General features: G+C 35.9%; 2 protein-coding genes across 4 annotated transcripts in view; both read right to left on the bottom strand.

The window, feature by feature from the left end:
- Nucleotides 1-19351, bottom strand: part of GABPB1 (GA binding protein transcription factor subunit beta 1) — a 975210-nt gene that overhangs the window by 146097 nt on the left and 809762 nt on the right. The window lies entirely within an intron of this gene.
- FAM227B (family with sequence similarity 227 member B) overlaps nucleotides 1-19351 on the bottom strand; it is a gene marked incomplete at its 3' end in the record, with an annotated part of 171152 nt that overhangs the window by 3466 nt on the left and 148335 nt on the right. The window contains exon 12 of the mRNA XM_082734424.1: nucleotides 806-903. Coding sequence (XP_082590550.1) covers nucleotides 806-903 — 98 coding nt within the window. The remainder of the gene's footprint in view (nucleotides 1-805; nucleotides 904-19351) is intronic.

The following is a 19351-nucleotide window of genomic DNA, read 5'->3' as shown; positions in this document are numbered from 1 at the left end:
CAACTTATACTTTATCCTATGTAATACAACCTCTACTTATCCTATACAATGCAACTTATACACTGACTCCTAGAGATTACCAGTTTCTATTCTACGTTCTTACAAACCATTCTTGGAAGCACTGTAAGTGTTGGAAAACATTCTGTATATCTGGATTACTGAAGATCAGGAAACATACGAACACTGACTTCAGAAAGTGGTTTTTATATAGGATAACATAAAATTAATGGTCAGACTTGACTAGATAATTCAGACAAAATTTTAGCAATAAAAACTGCAACAAACTTAAAACCCAATTGTCTAAGAAGAGAGCAAATTCAGAATATCAAGCCAGTAACCTCATCAAATCTTGGCTAATGCAACACAAGATGGTAAAGTCCATAAGGATTTCTCTTAGGGAGGCACCATCAGAAACACGGAAAAATGCTAAGTAACAAAGACTTATCAGTAATAGTATCTACATATGGCCATTTATCCCTGGATCATGGCTTAAGACGTTGGGACAGGTCAGCCATTGCTGAAAACTCTTATGAAGTTTCCCCTGCACACTTGATTAGAACTTACTGAGATCAGAGCCATGTTTGTATATCAACCCAAGGAAAAGTAGTGGCAGAAGTGTGAGAAAAGATGAATGCTATGGTTATTTTTTTTTTCCTTTAGCGATGAGGATATTTAAAAAAAAAATAATGACTTAAAATATATGTCAGGAATGTAATAATGAACATTGCCTATATGAAGTTGTTCAACTAATTATATAGCAAATTAAATAAGTAAGAACATTTTTAATAATTGCTATGCTCCAAACCTTTGTTGTTAGTCTTGATACACTTGACTCTTCCTTGAATGGGGGCATTGTATATGCTCTTGGGTTCTTTAAAATTTTTGTCATATTGAAGTCAATAGCTAAAAGGGAAAACAAAATATTTTCTTAAATTCTGGCTTTTTTTTTTTTCTTTACAAAAAGGCATAATAGTGTTTTTCTTCTAGCAATGTACGTTGAATACGGAAAGAACCAAAAATGGATGGAATAGAGGTTAGGATATTGTTATGGCTTGCTTCAGTTAGAGGAAATAAATACACCATCTCATTTTTACTTAACAGGACTTTAGACCTGATAAAGCTCATTTATATTATCTCGTATTATGGTCACAAACCATTCTGTGAACAAAGTAAGGTTTTCCACAATTTACAGATGACATAACTAAGTGCAGGAAATTGTACAGCTCTAAGCTACAGCTTTAAGCTATCATTTAAGACACAGGCCTAGGTCTTTTAGGACAGAGCCCAGAGCTTTGTCCATGACCCTCTTGTTTAATGCAATAGAAGGCTTGGGCCTCTGCATGTTAGGGTGCACCTTTTCCATATACTGACAACAAATTCAAATAAGGAAATACTTGGTATGTTTTCCCTGCAACCAGCATGAATATACATGAAGGTAACAAGGGAGTCTTGCCATGACTTAAAGAAAAGGAGAACTGGGGGGTGCCTGGGTGGCTCAATGGGTTAAAGCCTCTGCCTTTGACTCAGGTCATGATCCCAGGGTCCTGGGATTGAACCGTCATTGGGCTCTCTGTGCAGCAGGGAGCTTGCTTCCTCTTCTCTCTCTGCCTGCCTCTCTGCCTACTTGTGATCTCTGTCTGTTAAATAAATAAATAATCTTAAAAAAAAAAAAGAAAAGAAAAGAAAAGGAGAACTGTATGATTTAATCAGTATGTCAATCAGCCTAAAAGAACAAAATAGTCATTAAGGATATCTTAACACAGAGAAAACAGGTAATCTGAGGCTTGTTAACTAGATTGTGGCACTTATTATTATCAGGTGCCAGGTAGACTAATTGGATTTACTGGTTGTAGATAAAGCTCTGAAGAATTAAGGAAAGTCGCTCAGATTGATTTTTGACATTACACATTCAAGGATATTAGATATCAGTCTGATGCTTGAGGTAAGTAGGCATTTATCATTGACAGAGTAAAGAACTGGTTAGGAACCCGAATTTTAAAATTTTGAGTGGAAACAAGGTTAGATTAAGTTGAAGTTAGAATGGTCAAGAAGGGTAATAAACCATATGATTTATTTCCTTTAAAACAGGGTGCCTGGGTGGCTCAGTGGGTTAAAGCCTCTGCCTTCAGCTCAGGTCATAATCCCAGGGTCCTGGATCGAGCCCCGCATCGAGCTATCTGCTCTGCGGGGAGCCTGCTTCCCCCTCTCTCTGCCTGCCTCTCTGCCTACTTGTGATTTCTGTCAAATAAATTTAAAAAAATCTTCAAAGCATGCTCAAAAGCAAACAATCTCTTGTAGAGGGTATCTAGTAATATCTACAAAAATACAGATACATTTTCTCTTTGACTTAGCAATCCCCCTTCTGAGACTATATCCTATACAATCTCCTATGTAAGTATGAAAGAACACAAGTACGTTTATTGATTGTGACATAATATATAAAACTTAGAGATTATGAACAACCCATGTATTTAATAGTAGTGAAGTACTAGTAAAAAAATAATAAAGGCACCCCATTTGATGGAATACATGCAGATCTAAGAAGAAATGAGGAAGCTCCCTATACTGATTTGAAGAGATCTACATGTCGTATCATTAAGTGATGAAAGCAAGGTATAGAACAGAGTATATAATTTGATTGAATATATAGTATGTGACTTTTATAAGAATATGTTTGCCTTATTTGTATAAAGAAACATTGGCAAGATAAGTAAAAAAAAAAAAACAACAAAAATATTCTCTGGGAGGAATAATTAAAAAAATAAAACTTGGTCTATTTTGAATCATTCTTAAATACATCTTTAGGTAATATTACTTTATTTCTGGTCTCTAGAATAGACATAATATTAATAATAAAAGGACCTTTTACTTCATGTCAACTGTACCTACACTAAAAACCTTACTTTTCAGAATATTTAACCTTGGTTGTAAAATCAGTCACTATACATTAATATCAGGCAAAAATATCCAGCTAGGAATAATGGCTAAAGATTAAAAAAGTAAGAGATACATAAAAACCACAATGCAAGGAAATTTTAGGAGTTAAAATTTTAAAGAAAAAATTTACAAAAGTAGAAAATTTACAAAAAAGAAAAACCCACCCAAATATGACATGCATAATAAGTAATCTTAAAATGACTATATTTATTAGATTTCTTCCTCCTATAGCCCCCAATCAATAATTTATTTTAGATGAGAATATTAATTTTCCCCTGATTACAGTTTTTATATATCCTCTGTCCTCATGTCCTTAAAAGCTTGAGAACAAGATCAAAAAGTGATTCTAATCCCAACCCCTTCTCCCAACCCCCCTCCCCCAGCTACCCCTGGGGATAAAAATATATGTTTATAAAAAATAAAAACTTAAAAAAAAAGTGATTCTATTTGATAAAACAATAAGGAAAAATGTCTCAGGGCAACTGGGTGGTTCAGTTGTTTAAGTGTCTGACTCCTGATTTCAGCTCTGGTCATGATCTCAGATTGTAAGATCAAGCACCATGTAGGGCTCCATGTTGGGTGTGGAACCTGCTTAAGATTCTCTCTCTCCCCTCCTCTACCCCCACTCTCTTTCTCTTCCTCTCTCAAAAAAAAAAAAAAAAAAAAGTCTCAATTGTTCTTACTAGGCTTCAGAAATTTCACTAGTAGCAAAATATTCTACTCTTACTCCACCTACATTAGAAAAAATTCATTCCCATAATTATCCCCTTTTTATTTTAGGGATTATAAAATTTATTTATTTCAGAGAGGGAGAGAGAGAGAAAGAGAGGAGCATGCATGAGTAGGGAGAGGGGCAAAGGGAGAGAATCTCCAAACAGACTCCCTGCTGAGCACAAAGCCTGACATAGGGCTCCATCTCACAATCCATGAGATTACAACCTGAGGAAAAATCAAGAGTTGGACAGTTAACTGACCGAGTCACCCAGGTGACCCTATTTTAGGGATGTTTAAAAGGGAGACACTTACATAAATAAGTATGGTTATCTCTATCCACTTTTGTAGTTTTCATTAATAGTCTTTCTGAAATGCAAATAACTCATATATCTTGGTAAAATTAAATTTCATACAGTCCATATATATTATTACAATTATTGAATAAACTATAGAAACAAAAAAGTGTTACTCAGAAAAAACCCAAATGAAAGAACAAGTTAAAACCTCAGGGAAAAAAACTAACAAAACAGAGATAAGTGAACAAGTTAAAACCTCAGGGAAAAAAACTAACAAAACAGAGATAAGTGATTTACTTGACAAAGAATCCAAAGTAAGGACCCATTTTAGAATATACCTAACTTAAATGAGAATTACTCTTAGAAAGTACCTAGTACTGAAGTATAAGGGGAAACAAATGAAAGAGAAAACACAGGTATTCATTCTGCCAAATATATGCTACCTGAACAAATAAGAAATAAACACAATTTTGTTTCAGTAATATAGGAGAATGAGATGATTATTTGAAGAAAGTTATTACAGACCCATGAATATGTTCTAATTGTCTTATTGCATATATTTCTTATCATGCTTCCCAGATTTTTTTCAGATCCCTATACAAATATTTCCTCAAGTCCCTTCAATCTTAGCATCTGCAGACCCAGTCATTGGTTTGTTTATATATTAGACCTCAAACAAGTTACATCTGTCTACATTGCTATACACAGAAGCATCCTCCCACCTTTCTATATGCAATTTGCTTTAAATTGGCAAAATGAAACATTAAGGACTTCTTCACAATGCTATATGGTAAAATTAAATTTCTTCTAGTAATACCAACATAACATATATAATTGTGAATAATCTCACAGAGAGGTTAGAGAGTTTAAGTGCCTATAAGCATACTTTGTTAACGATGAAGTGCTATATGTATGTAAGGTATCACTGATATCCTTGGGTTTTACAACTTTGAGCTAAATTTAACATATTCAAGAACATGAAGATTTTATGTGTATAAGATAGTGATCCATATCAAAATTGTTTCCCAAGGAAAATACAATATTTTTACCTTATTTTGGCTTGGGAATTGACTTATTTTTATCAGTTTTCTTTTCTTTTCTTTAAAGATTTTATTTATTTGACAGAGAGAGATGACAAGCAGGCAGAGAGGCAGGCAGAGAGAAAGAGGAAGCAGGCTCCCTGCTGAGCAGAGAGCCCAATGCGGGGCTCGATCCCAGGACCCTGAGATCATGACCTGAGCCGAAGGCAGCGGCTTAACCCACTGAGCCACCCAGGCGCCCCCAGTTTTTTTTTTCTTAAAGATTTTATTTATTTGAGGGGCGCCTTGGTGGCTCAGTGGGTTAAGGCCTCTGCTTTCGGCTCAGGTCATGATCCCAGGGTTCTGGGATCGAGCCCCACATCGGGCTCTCTGCTCAGCAGGGAGCCTGCTTTCCTTCCTCTCTCTCTGCCTGCCTCTCTGTCTACCTGTGATCTCTGTCTGTCAAATAAATTAAAAAAAAAAGATTTTATTTATTTGAGAGAGAGAGAGATAGAGAGAGAGAGATAGCAGGAGAGAGAGAGAGAGAGACAGAATCTGAAGCAGACTCTGCCCTGAGCACAGAGTCTGATGCAGGGCCTGAACCCCATGACTGCATGATCATGACCTGACCTGACACCAAGAGTCAGATGTTCGATTGAGCCACCCAGATGCCCCTCTGTTACTTCTTACTATGAATTATATCCGTGTCTTAAAGGACAAAATCATTGCTTAGACAAGTTATAGGTGCAAAGTGATCAGTTTTTAAATATTTCTATGGTTCTGTATAAAGAACTAAGTGACAAGTATCTGAAATAAGGAGCTAGTATACTTATGAACTAAGACTCTATGGAGCCAAACATTACAAATGTAAAACAAAATAGCTTTTAAGCTTGGGTTGATCAAAGATGTTTTGGAAGAAAATGACCAGTTTTAAGTCTTTCCTGTAGAATGGAAACCATTAAAAACAAACAAACAAACAAACTAATCACTAAATGGGTTCTGAAGCAAAAATTAGAACATATTGTCTGGGAAACTCTTTTTTCTTGTACCATATGTAAATTTATCTACATAAGAACTTTAAAAAGAATATAAAAATTATGACTAATTTCATTGTATATGGTAATACAAAGTATAATTGTTAAAAATAATAAAATTAAAAGGAATTGAGATTACCTTTATTTTATAACCAAGTCTTGACAGTCTTGCTTGGTGTCATAAAAATTCTTTACATTCTTCAGATTAGTGATTATATGAGCTTATTATTGATGGGTTGTATGTTGAAACTATGTTCCCACCATTCCATATCTTAAAATGTTCTACAAAAGAGAAGGCTAGGGCACAGACTTTTGTGGCTACTAGCTAGAGGACCCATTCCTTGACAGCCTGGTTCTCGTAGCCACTAAGGTTTGTGTTCATCAGTTCTATAGAACAATAGCAAACAAAGAAACAGATCTTAATTGGCTATCACCCCAGGGCTCAGTGCAGAGAAAACAGACAGAAATGTCCATTTCCTAATATTTTCCTGAAAGACATATATTTACATATTTTCAAAGCTACTGCCTGAGGGCCTGGCTTCCACTCAACCTGAACTAAGTGTTGATTGACATGCTTCCCTTTGGGATACTGACAGTTCTTGACACACCCTCAAATACTAGGACCCACTAAGAACAAAGTAGCCTGCTTTACCAAATCACAAAGGCTTGAGAAAAACCAAGAGGTAGGGAAGGGTTGAATGATAAGGTTCATCTCCTACAAAGGGCTACTCCCTTCAAGGCTGGGAGAAGTGGCTATTTTACCTAATGCATGCAAAACCAACAAAGAGAGTCTATGAAAATGAAAAAACAGAGGAATATGTTCCAAATGAAAGAACAAGTTAAAACCTCAGGGAAAAAAACTAACAAAACAGAGATAAGTGATTTACTTGATAAAGAATTCAAAGTAAATCATAAAGGTGCTCACGGAGGTCAGGAGAACAACGTATGAAACAAGGTGAAAATTCTAATGCAGAGATAGAAAAACAAGGAAGTAGCAAATGGAAATCACACAGTTAAAGAATGCAATAACAGAACTGAACAATACAATAGAGGGGTTCAACAGAAGACTAGATGATGTAGAAGAAAGGATCACCAAGCTTGAAAACCAGGCAGTGAAATTCATTCAGTGAAAGCAGAAAAGAAAAAAGAGGACAAAAAAGGAGAAAGAGGAGAAGGAGGAGGGAAGAAATGAGGTGGAGGAAAAGAAGAAGAAGCAAGAAGAGTAAAGATAGCATAAACGACTTATGAGGCAACTTCAAGCAGATGATATATTATTTGCATTATAGGGGTCTCAGAAGAAGAAAAGATAGAAAAAGGGCATTATTTTATTCTTATTTTGAAGAAATAATAGCTAAAAAGTTCCCTAAACTATGGAAGGAAATGGACATCTAGATTAAGGAAGCCCAGAAAGTTCCATATATAATAACCTCAAAGAGACACACATCAAGACACATTACCATTGTCAAAAGTTAAAGACAAGGATAGAATCTTAACAACCAGCAAGGAAAAAACAACTTGTCATGCACAAACGAAGTCCCATTAGATTATTGGATTTTTTCAGCAAAAGCTCTGAAGGCCAGAAGGTAGTGGCATGGTATATTCGGAGTGCTGAAAAATAAAAAAACTGCCAATCAAGAACATTCTAGCCAGCAAAGCTGTTCTTTAGAATTGAAGGAGAGATAGAGAATGTTGCAGATGACCAAAAGCTAAAGGAGTTCATCATCGCCTTACAAGAATGTTAAAGGAACTTCCTTAAGCTAAAACCAAAGGATATTAATTAGTAATAGGAAAACATATGAAAGTATAAATCTTGCTAGGAAAAATAAACATATATAGCAAAATTTGGAATACTTTAATGTTGTAATCAGGTGACTTAATCACTTATAAATCTGGTATAGGTTAAAAGACTAAAGTATTAAAAATAACTATAACTCAATAATTTGTTAATGGTACATAAGGTAAAAAAGATTGTGACATCAAAAACATAAACCATGGGGGAGGAGTAATAATGTAAGTTTTAGAATGTGTTCAATCTTAAGTTGTTATCAATATAAAATAGGCTGTTATAAATATAAGTTGTTTTAGGGACACCTGGGTGGCTCAGTTGATTAAGCATCTGCCTTAGGCTCAGGTCATGATCCCAGTGTCCTGAGATCGAGTCCCACATCAGGCTCCTTGCTCAGCTGGGAGCCTGCTTTTCCCTCTGCCCATCCCCTCTGCTCTTGTTCTCTCTCTGACAAATAAATAAATAAAATCTGTTAAAAAAAATCTAAGTCATTTTAGGTAAGTCTCAAAGTAGTCACAAAGCAAAAACTTATAGTAGATACAAAATAGATATAGAGAAAGAAACTTAGGCATACCATGACAAAAAAATCATTGTATCACAAGGGAACAGAGCAAGAGAAGAAGAAAGGAAAAAAGAAATTACAAAACATCCAGAAAACGATTTTTTAAAAATTAACATATAATGTATTATTAGCCCCAGGGGTAAGGTCTGTGAATCACCAGGTTTACACACTCACACAGCATTCACCATAGCACATACCTTCCCAAATGTCCATAACCCCACCACCCTCTCCATACCCCTCTTCCTCTGGCAATCCTCAGTTTGTTTTGTGAGATTAAGAGTGTCATGGTTTGTCTTCCTCCTGATCCCTTGTTTCATTTATTCTTTTCCTACCCCCCAATTCCCCATGTTGCATCTCCACTTCCTCATATCATGGAGATCATAAGATAGTTGTCTTCCTCTGATTGACCTATTTCGCTAAGCATAATACCCTCTAGTTCAAACCACATCGTTGCAAATGGCAAGATTTCATTTCTTTTGATGGCTGCATAGTATTCCATTGTATATATATATACCACCTCTTTTTTATCCATTCATCTGTTGATGGACCCCTAAGTTCTTTCCATAGTTTGGCTATTGTGGACATTGCTGCTATAAACATTGGGGTGCATCTGCGCCTTCAGATCACTACATTTGTATCCTTAGGGTAAATACTCAGTAGTGCCATTGCTAGGTCGTAGGGTAGCTCTATTTTCAAATTTTTGAGGAACCTCCATGCTGTTTTCCAGAGTAGTTGCACCAGCTTGCATTCCCACCAACAGTGTGGGAGTCCCCTTTCTCCGCATCCTTGCCAGCATCTGTCATTTCCTGACTTACTGATTTTAGCCATTCTGACTGATGTGAGGTATCTCATTGTGGTTTTTATTTGTATTTCCCTGATACCGAGTGATGTGGACCACTTTTTCATGTGTCTGTTGGCCATCTGGATGTCTTCTTTGCAGAAATATCTGCATGTCTTCTGCCCATTTCTTGCTTGGATTATTTGTTCTTTGGGTGTTGAGTTTGATAAATTCTTTATAGATTTTTGGATACTAGCCCTTTATCTGATATATCATTTGCAAATATCTTCTCCCATTCTGTCAGTTGTCTATTGGTTTTGTTAACTGTTTCCTTTGCTGTGCAAAAGCTTTTGATCTTGATAAAATCCCAATAGTTCATTTTTGCCCTTGCTTCCCTTGCCTTTGGCGATGTTCCTAGAATGAAGTTACTGTGCCTGAGGTTGAAGAGGTTGCTGCCTGTGTTCTCCTCAAGGATTTTGATGGATTCCTTTCTCACACTGAGGCCCTTCATCCATTTTGAGTCTATTTTCATGTGTGGTGTAAGGAAATAGTCCAGTTTCATTTTTCTGTATATGGCTGTCCAATTTTCCCAACATTATTTGTTGAAGAGACTGTCTTTTTTCCATTGGACATTCTTTCCTGCTTTGTCAAAAATTATTTGGCCATAGAGTTGAGGGTCTATTTCTGGGCTCTCTATTCTGTTCCATTGATCTATGTGTCTGTTTTTGTGCCGGTACCATACTGTCTTGATGATTACAGCTTTGTAATAGAGCTTAACGTCTGGAATTGTGATGTCACCAACTTTGGATTTCTTTTTCAATATTCCTCTGGCAATTTGAGGTCTTTTCTGGTTCCATATAAATTTTAGGATTATTTGTTCCATTTCTTTGAAAAAACTGGATGGGATTTTGCTAGGGATTGCATTAAATATGTAGATTGCTTTAGGTAGCATAGACATTTTCACAATATTTGTTCTTCCAATCCAGGAGCATGGAACATTTTTCTATTTCTTTGTGTCTTCCTCAATTTCTTTCATGAGCACTTTATAGTTTTTTGAGTATAGATTCTTTGCTTCTTTGGTTAGGTTTATTCCTAGGTATCTTACGGTTTTGGGTGCAATTGTAAATGGGATTGACTCCTTAATTTCTCTTTCTTCTGTCTTGTTGTTAGTGTAAAGAAATGCAACTGATTTCTGTGCATTGGTTTTATATCCTGACACTTTACTGAATTCCTGTACAAGTTCTAGCAGATCTGGAGTGGAGTATTTTGGGTTTTCCACATATAGTATCATATCTATAAAGAGTAATAGTTTGACTTCTTCTTTGCCGATTTGGATGCCTTTAATTTTTGTAGTCTAATTGCTAAAGATAGGACTTCTAGTACTATGTTGAATAGCAATGGTGATAATGGACATCCCTGCCATGTTCCTGACCTTAGCGGAAAAGATCTCAGTTTTTCCCCATTGAGAATGATATTCGCGGTGGGCTTTTCATAGATGGCTTTGATGATATTGAGGTATGTACCCTCTATCCCTACATTTTGAAGAGTTTTGATCAGGAAAGGATGCTATACTTTGTCAAATGCTTTTTCAGCATCTATTGAGAGTATCATCCGGTTCTTATTCTTTCTTTTATTAACGTATTATATCACATTGATTGATTTGTGGATGTTGAACGAACATTGCAGCCCTGGGATAAATCCCACTTGGTCGTGGTGAATAATCCTTTTAATGTACTGTTGGATCCAATTGGCTGGTATTTTGGTGAGAATTTTTGCATCTCTGTTCATCAAGGATATTGGTCTGTAATTCTCTTTTTTGATGGGATCCTTGTCTGGTTTTGGGATGAAGGTAATGCTGGTCTCATAAAATCAGTTTGGAAGTTTTTCTTCCATTTATATTTTTTGGAACAGTTTCGGGAGAATAGGAATTCATTCTTCTTAAAATGTTTGGTAGAATTCCCCTGGGAAGCCGTCTGGCCCTGGGGTCTTGTTTCTTGGGAGATTTTTGATGACTGCTTCAATCTCCTTACTGGTTATGGGTCTGTTCAGGTTTTCTATTTCTTCTTGGTTCAGTTTTGGTAGCTTATATGTCTCTACGAATGCATCCACTTCTTCCAGATTGTCAAATTTGCTAGGATACAGTTGCTCATAATATGTTCTTATAATTGTTTGTATTTCTTTGGTGTTGGTTGTGATCTTTCCTCTTTCATTCATGATTTTATTTATTTGGGTCCTTTCTCTTTTCTTTTTGATAAGTCTGGCCAGGGTTTGTTTGTTTGTTTTTGTTGTTGTTGTTGTTTGTTTCTATTTCATTGATTTCTGCTCCGATCATTATTATTTCTCTTCTCCTCCTGGGTTTAGGCTTTCCTTGTTGTTCTTTCTCCAGCTCCTTTAGGTGTAGGGTTAGTTTGTGTATTTGAGACCTTTCTTGTTTCTTGAGAAAGGCTTGTATCACTATACATTTTCTTCTCAGGACTGCCTTTGCTGTGTCCCACATATTTTGAACCATGTGTTTCATTATCATTTGTTTCCATAAATTTTTCCATTCTTTAATTTCCTGGTTGACCCATTCATTCTTTAGAAGGATGCTGTTTAGTCTCCATGTATTTGCATTCTTTCCAAATATCCTCTTGTGATTGAGTTCTAGCTTCAGAGCACTGTTGTCTGAAAATATGCAGGGAATGATCCCAATCTTTTGATACCGGTTAAGACCTGATTTATGATCCAGGATGTGATCTATTTTGGAGAATGTTCCATGTGCACTAGAAAAGCATGTGTATTCTGTTGCTTGGGGATGGAATGTTCTGAATATATCTGTGATGTCCATCTGGTCCAGTGTGTCATTTAAGGCCTTTATTTCCTTGTTGATCTTTTGCTTGGATGATCTGTCCATTTCAGTGAGGGGGGTGTTAAAGTCCCCTACTCTTTTTGTATTACTGTTGATGTGTTTCTTTGATTTTGTTATTAATTGGCTTATATAGTTGGCTGCTCCCATGTTAGGGGCATAGATATTTAAAATTGTTAGATCTTGTTGGACAGACTCTTTGAGTATGATATAGTGTCCTTCCTCATCCCTTATTATAGTTTTTGGCTTAAAATCTAATTGATCTGATATAAGGATTGCCACCCAAGCTTTCTTTTGATATCCCTTAGCATGGTAAATTGTTTTCCACCTCCTCACTTTAAATCTGGAGATGTCTTTGGGTATAAAGTGAGTTTCTTGTAGACAGCATATTGATGGGTTTTATCTTTTTATCCATTATGATACTCTGTGTCTTTTGATTGGGGCATTTAGACCATTTGCATTCAGCGTAACTACTGAGAGATATGAATTTAGTGCCATTATATTGCCTGTAAGATGACTATTACTCTATATTGTCTCTGTTCCTTTCTGATCTACTACTTTTAGGCTCTTTGCTTAGAGGACCCCTTGCAATATTATCTACAGAGCTGCTTTGGAGTTTATAAATTCTTTTAGTTTTTGTTTGTCCTGGAAGCTTTTTATCTCTCCTATTTTGAATGACAGTCTAGTTGGATATAATATTTTTGGCTGATAGTCTAGTTGGATATAGTACTCTTGGCTGCATGTTTTTCTCGTTTAGTGCTCTGAATATATCATGCCAGTTTTTTCTGGCTTGCCAGGTCTCTGTGGATAAGTCTGCTGCCAATCTAATATTTTTACCATAGTATGTTACAGACTTATTGTCCTGGGCTGCTTTCAGGATTTTCTCTTATTTGCTAAGACTTGCAAATATTAGATGATGGGGTCTGAACCTATTTTTATTGATTTTGTTGGGGGTTCTCTGCACCTCCCGGATTTTGATGCTTGTTCCCTTTGCCATATTAGGGAAATTCTCTATAATAATTCTCTCTAATATACCTTCTGCTCCCCTCTCTCTTTCTTCTTCTTCTGGGATCCCAATTATTCTAATGTTGTTTCGTATTATGGTATCACTTATCTCTCAAATTCTCCCCTCGTGGTCCAGTAGTTGTTTGTCTCTCTTTTGCTCAGCTTCTTTATTCTTTGTCATTTGGTATTCTGTATCACTAATTCTCTCTTCTTCCTCATTTATCCTAGCAGTAAGGGCCTACATTTTTTATTGCATCTCATTAATAGCTTTTTTGCTTTCAACTTGGTTAGATATTAGTTCTTTACTTTCTCCAGAAAGGGCTTTTATTTCTCAGACAGGGATTCTCTAATATCTTCCATGCCTTTTTCAAGCCTGGCTAGCACCTTGAGAATCATAATTCTGAACTCTAGATCTGACATATTACCAATGTCCGTATTGATTAGGTCCCTAGCCTTTGATACTGCCTCTTATTCTTTTTTTTTTTTTTTTTTGTGGTGAGCTTTTCCACCTTGTCATTTTATCCAGATAAGAATATATGAAGGAGCAAATAAAATACTAAAAGGGTGGCAAAGGCCCCGGGAAAATGTGCTTTAACCAAATTGGAAGACATCCCAAGTCATGGGGGGAACAAAGGGGCAAAAAGAAGTTCAGAAAAAAAAATTTTAAAGAAAAAATAAAGAAAGAAAAATATATATATTAGACTGGTGAATAGAACAGGGTCATCTGCTCCATTTTGGGAGTATTTTGGTCTCTTAGAAGAAACTAACTCCCCAAATTTTAAAGAATGAAAAACATATATAAGTGTAAACACAATGAAGGATTGGAATATGACTATCAAGATCAGAAAAAATTTTTTTTTTAATTTCTAAAAAAAGGAGTTGATAAGTTGGTTGGGAGAATAAAGAAAAAGAAAGTGGAGAGGATTTGCTCAGGCTGGAGACTAGAACAAAGTCCTGTTCTAGATTTAGGGTATATTTTGATCTATTAGAAGAAGTTGTATCCCAATTTTTTAAGAAAAAACCCTATGTGTATACAAAAAATAAAGTTAGATACAATGAAGGATATAATAGGACTATAATAATGAAGGTCCAAAAAAGATCATTACTTTTTTTATGAAAGGTATTGTTAAGATAAACTAGTTAAAAAATGTTAAAAGAGGAAAGGGTAAAAGTTAAAAAAAATTACCAGAAGAAAATAAATAAAATTATAAAAGATTAATTAACTTTTCAAGAATAAAGAATCATGGGGAGAAAGCCATGAATTCCATGCTTTGCTTTCTCCTCCTCTGGAATTCCGCTGTTCTTCTTGGAAAGTGAACTTTGTCTTGCCTGGATTTCTTGTTGATCTTCTGGGGGAGGGGTCTGTTGTAGTGATTCTCAAGTGTCTTTGCTTGAGGCAAAATTGTACTACCCTTACCAAGGGCCAGGTTAACTAATCCCCTTGGATTTGCATTTGGGAGCTTTTGTTCCCCAAACACTTCTCGCAGAGTTCTGGAGGATGGGGATGAAAATGGTGGCCTCCAAATCTCTGGCCTGGAGGAGACAAGAGCTCAGGGCCCCACTCCTCAGTGCACCCTTGGAGAAAAGCACTCAGTCATTCCCTTCTCCCTGGTCTCCGTCTGCACTCCAAGTTCACCCAGCCTGGGACCAAGCATCTCTGTCTCTGGCACACAGCCCCGCCTGGAGTCTCTGAACCCCCAGATCCCTGAGCTCATCCAGGAGGGTCTCCCTGGATCTTGTGGGGTCCCTGCTCACAGAGCAGTGGTCTGTGCCACAGATCACAATTTAAGGTAACCCGAGTGAGCTCACTCCTTGGCTCTATCTCTGTAGCCAGCTTCCCTGCTCTAATACCTGTGAGCTCTGTGACACTCAGACACCCCCAATCCTTCTGTGATCCTGCAGGACCTGAGACCATGCTGTCCCTGCATGGGCTTCACCCCAGCTTAGCCTCTGGAGTGATGTCCCTCAGTGGAGCTGACTTTTAAAAGTTCTGATTTTGTGCTCCATTGCTTTGCTGCTTGCTGGGAGCTGGCTCCTTCCCCTGCAGTCTGTCTTCTGGTCACTTTGGATTCATTTTTCCGCCAGTCCTACCTTTCAGATAGTGGTTGATTTTCTGTTTCTAGAATTGCTGCTCTTCTTCTCTTCAATCTCCTGTTGGATTTGTAGGTGTTTGGAATGGTTTGATAAGCTATCTAGCTGATCTCCTGCTACCTGATGTCATCTCAGACTGTTACTTCTCTGCCATCTTGACTCTTCCCCCAGAAAACAATTTTTTAAATTGCAATAAGCATATGTTATCAATAATTATCTACAAATATAATGGATTAAAGTTCTCCAATCAAAAGACAGAGTGGCAAATAGATAAACAGACAAATAAGACCCATCTATATATTGCCCATGAGAGACTCAGTTCACATGTAAGGATACACACAGACTAAAGATGAGGGGAGAGAAAAAGATATTTCATGCAAATAAAAACTGAAAGAAAGCTGGGGTAACTATACTTATATTAGACAACACAGACTTTAAGACACAGACTGTAAAAGAGAGACAAAGATCATTTTATAATGATATTCCAATCAGAGGGTATAACATTTGTCATCATCAAATAATGATTTGATATTCCAACAAGAGGATATAACATTTGTAAATATTTGTGCACTCAACATTGGAGTAGCTAAATATGTATAGCAAATAGAAACAGACCTAAAGGGGAAATGGACAGCAATACAATTATAGAGGGGACTTGGATATCCATCTGTTATCAATGGATAGGTCATTTAGACAGAAAATCAATAAAAATCATTGGCTTTAAGTGACACCTTAGACTAGATGGACTCTATAGATATCTCTAGAACATTCCATCCAAAAGCAAAAGAATACACATTATTCTTAAATAAATGTGAATCATTTTCCAGGATAGGTCATTTGTTAGGTCACAAAATAAGTCTTAAAAAATTTAAGAAGACTGAAATCATATCAAGAAACTTTTAGGACTACAATGGTATGAAACTGAAATCAATTACAAGAACTAGAAATATCACAAATACATGGAGATTAAACAACGTGCTACTGAATAACTGATGGATCAAACAAGAAATCAACAGATAAATAAAAAAAAATCTTGAGATAAAAAAATGGAAATACAACATATCAAAATGTGTGGGCAGCATCAAAAGAAGTTTTAAGAGGAAATTCATAATGAAAAATGTCTACATTAAGCAACAAGAAAAGTCTCTTATGGTTTATCCATAAGAGACTCTTAATCTCAGGAAACAAACAGAGGGTTGCTAGGGGGTGGGGAGTAGGGATAGGTGGCTCGGTTATGGACATTGGGGAGGGTATTGTGCTGTGCTGGGTGCTGTGAATTGTGTAAGACTGATGATTCACAGACCTGAACCCCTGAAACAAATAATACATTATATATTAATAAAAAATAAAATAAATATACTGTTCTGCTCTGATAACATGATACTCTATGTAGAAAACCTGAAAGACTTCATCAAAATATTGCTAGAACTATTACGTGAATTCAGCAAAGTAGCAGAATATAAAATCAATGTACAGAAATCTGTGCATTTCAATAAACCAATAACAAAGAAGCAGAAAAAGAAATCAAGGAATTCATCCCATTTGCAATTGTACTCAAAACAATAAGATACCAAGGAATAAACCTAACTAAAGAGGTAAAAGATCTGTATTCAAAAAAAACCTGTGGATCACTTATGAAAGAAATTGAAGAGGACACAAAGAAATGGAAAAGAATTCCATGTTCATGGATTGGAAGAATACTGTTAAAATGTCTATACTACCCAAAGCAAACTACACATTTAATAAAATCCCTATCAAAATAGCACCAGCATTTTTCACAAAGCTAGAACAAACAATCCTAAAATTTGTATGGAACCACAAAAGATCCTGAATTGCCAAGACAATTCTGAAAAACAAAAACAAAACTGGAGGCATCATGATTTTGGACCTCAAGCTATATTACAAAGATGTAGTCATCAACACAGTATGCTACTGGCACAAAAACAGATACCTAGATCAATGAAACAGAATAAAGAACCCAGAAATGGACCCAAAACTATATGGTCAATTAATCTTCAACAAAACAGGAAAGAATATCCAATGTAAAAAAGACAATCTTTTCAAAAAATGTTGTTGGGAAAACTGGACAACAACATGTAGAAAAATGAAACTGAACCACTTTCTCACATCTTACACAAAAATAAATTCGAAATGGATGAAAGAGCTAAATGTGAGATAGGAATCCATCAAAATCCCAGAAGAGAATGGGGGCAGAAACTTCTTTGACCTCAGTCCTAGCAACTTCTTACTAGACATGTCACTGGAGGCAAGGGAAACAAAAGCAAAAATGAATTATTGGGATTTCATAAAGATAAAAAGCTTCTGCACAGTGAAGGAAACAACAAAGCTAAAAGGTAGCCTACAGAATGGCAGAAGATATTTGAAAATGACTTATCTGATATCTGATAAAGGGTTAGTATCCAAATTATCAAACTCAACACTTACAAATAATTAAGAAATGGGAAGAAGACACAAATAGACTCTTTTAAAAAAGAAATCCATATAGCTAACAGACACATGAAAAGATGCTATAGATCACTCGGCATCAGGGAAATACAAATCAAAACCACAATGAGATACTACCTCACATAGGTCGGAATAGCTAAAATTAACAACAAAAGAAATAACAGGTGTTGGCAAGGATGCAGACAAAGGGGAATTCCCTTGCACTGTTAGTGGGAATGCAAACTGGTGTAGCCATTCTGGAGAACAGTATGAGGGTTCTTTAAAAAGTTAAAAATAGAACTGCTCTATGATCCAGCAATTGCACTACTAGGTATTTACCCAAAGGATACAAAAATACAGATTTGAAGGGGTATGTGTACCCTGAATTTATTAAAAAAGTAACATTAGCTGATGAATAGATAAAGAAGATGGTATATATACACAATGGAATATTACCGGCCATCAAAAAATGAAATCTTTCCATCCATGATTTGGATGGAGTTAGAGTGTATTATGCTGAGTGAAATATGTCAGTCAGAAAAAGACAAATATCATATGATCTCACCCATATGTGGAATTTAAGAAAGAAAACAGATGAACATATGGGTAGGGAGAAAAGAAAAAAAGGAGAGAGGGAAACAAACCAAAAGAGACCCCTAAATGATACAGAACAAGCTGAGGGCTGATGGAGGGAGGTGGATGGGGGATGGGCTAGATGGGTGATGGGTGTTAAAGAAAGCACTTGCGATGAGCACTTGGTGTTGTATGTAAGTGATGAATCACTGAATTCTACTCCAGAAACCAGTATCACACTGTATGTTCACTAACTAAAATTTAAATGTAAAAAAGAGCAAAAAGAAAAAAAAAAACTGTTCTGCTAGGTTTTGGATCTGTGACTTTAATTAGACAATAATATGTATCGAAGTGTTACTATTTTTCTTAAATCTTTTTCATTTTCTTTTCTTGCTGTGTTTTATACATCTTCTATTTTTTAAAAATTTATTGTAACACTCATTTGTTGGGATAATATTTTACGTGTATCATTCTGTAAATATTTTTTTCAAACCATGGCTCCTGTTTTTCTTTGAAAAAATATCACAGCTCTCTGTGAAGGTCTCACCAATGGCAACGAATTCTGAAAACTTGATTTTCCTCACCCTAAAAGTATGTAAGCTCTCTCAATAGGTACATCCAAGAAATTTCACTCAGAGTTTGGGAGGCTTCTCATCCAGGCCAGGTCTTCTCCTCTCCTACTGGACAGGAGATCTAACTTCCACCTGACAAATAGTTTAAAGTACACATGTGTGAATTTAACTTGCATTCCCAAAGGAGACTACTGTTAATTAAACATGTATGCCATTTAAATTTAATTTAATTTAAATGCCAGCACTGCCATTTGTAGATTAAGTGGCCTTGGACAGATTAATTTTGTTAAGCTTCAGCTTCTTCAAATATAACTGGATGATAATAATAATTACTTTAGAAACTTAACTGAATAAAAATGAGATCATATATGTAGGTCACAGTAACTGGCACATTGTAAAGGTTATATAAATGTTAGTAAATATTCTTATCAATATTATTTTTTAGGGAGTATAAATTCAAACTCATTTTTACTTCAAACTTATAAGTTTTCTTAAGAGAAAACACTGAAAATATTGAGGTGTGATTGAGTTTTGTTTATTTCTGCATTGGAAAATGGAGACATTCTCCAATTAAGGTAGACCAGAAAGAGCTATATATGAGAAATGAATTTTCCTGGCCATCTATAGATCCATTTTTACCAGATTATGCATTGTCTTTATGTCCTTGGCCAACACAGTACAATGTTATAGACTC

This window comes from Mustela nivalis (genome assembly GCF_964662115.1).
Source record: "Mustela nivalis genome assembly, chromosome: 6".
Classification (NCBI taxonomy): Eukaryota; Metazoa; Chordata; class Mammalia; order Carnivora; family Mustelidae; genus Mustela; species Mustela nivalis.
The sequence above is the reverse complement of the archived record's forward strand: the minus strand, read 5'-3'. Positions and strand labels throughout refer to the sequence as shown.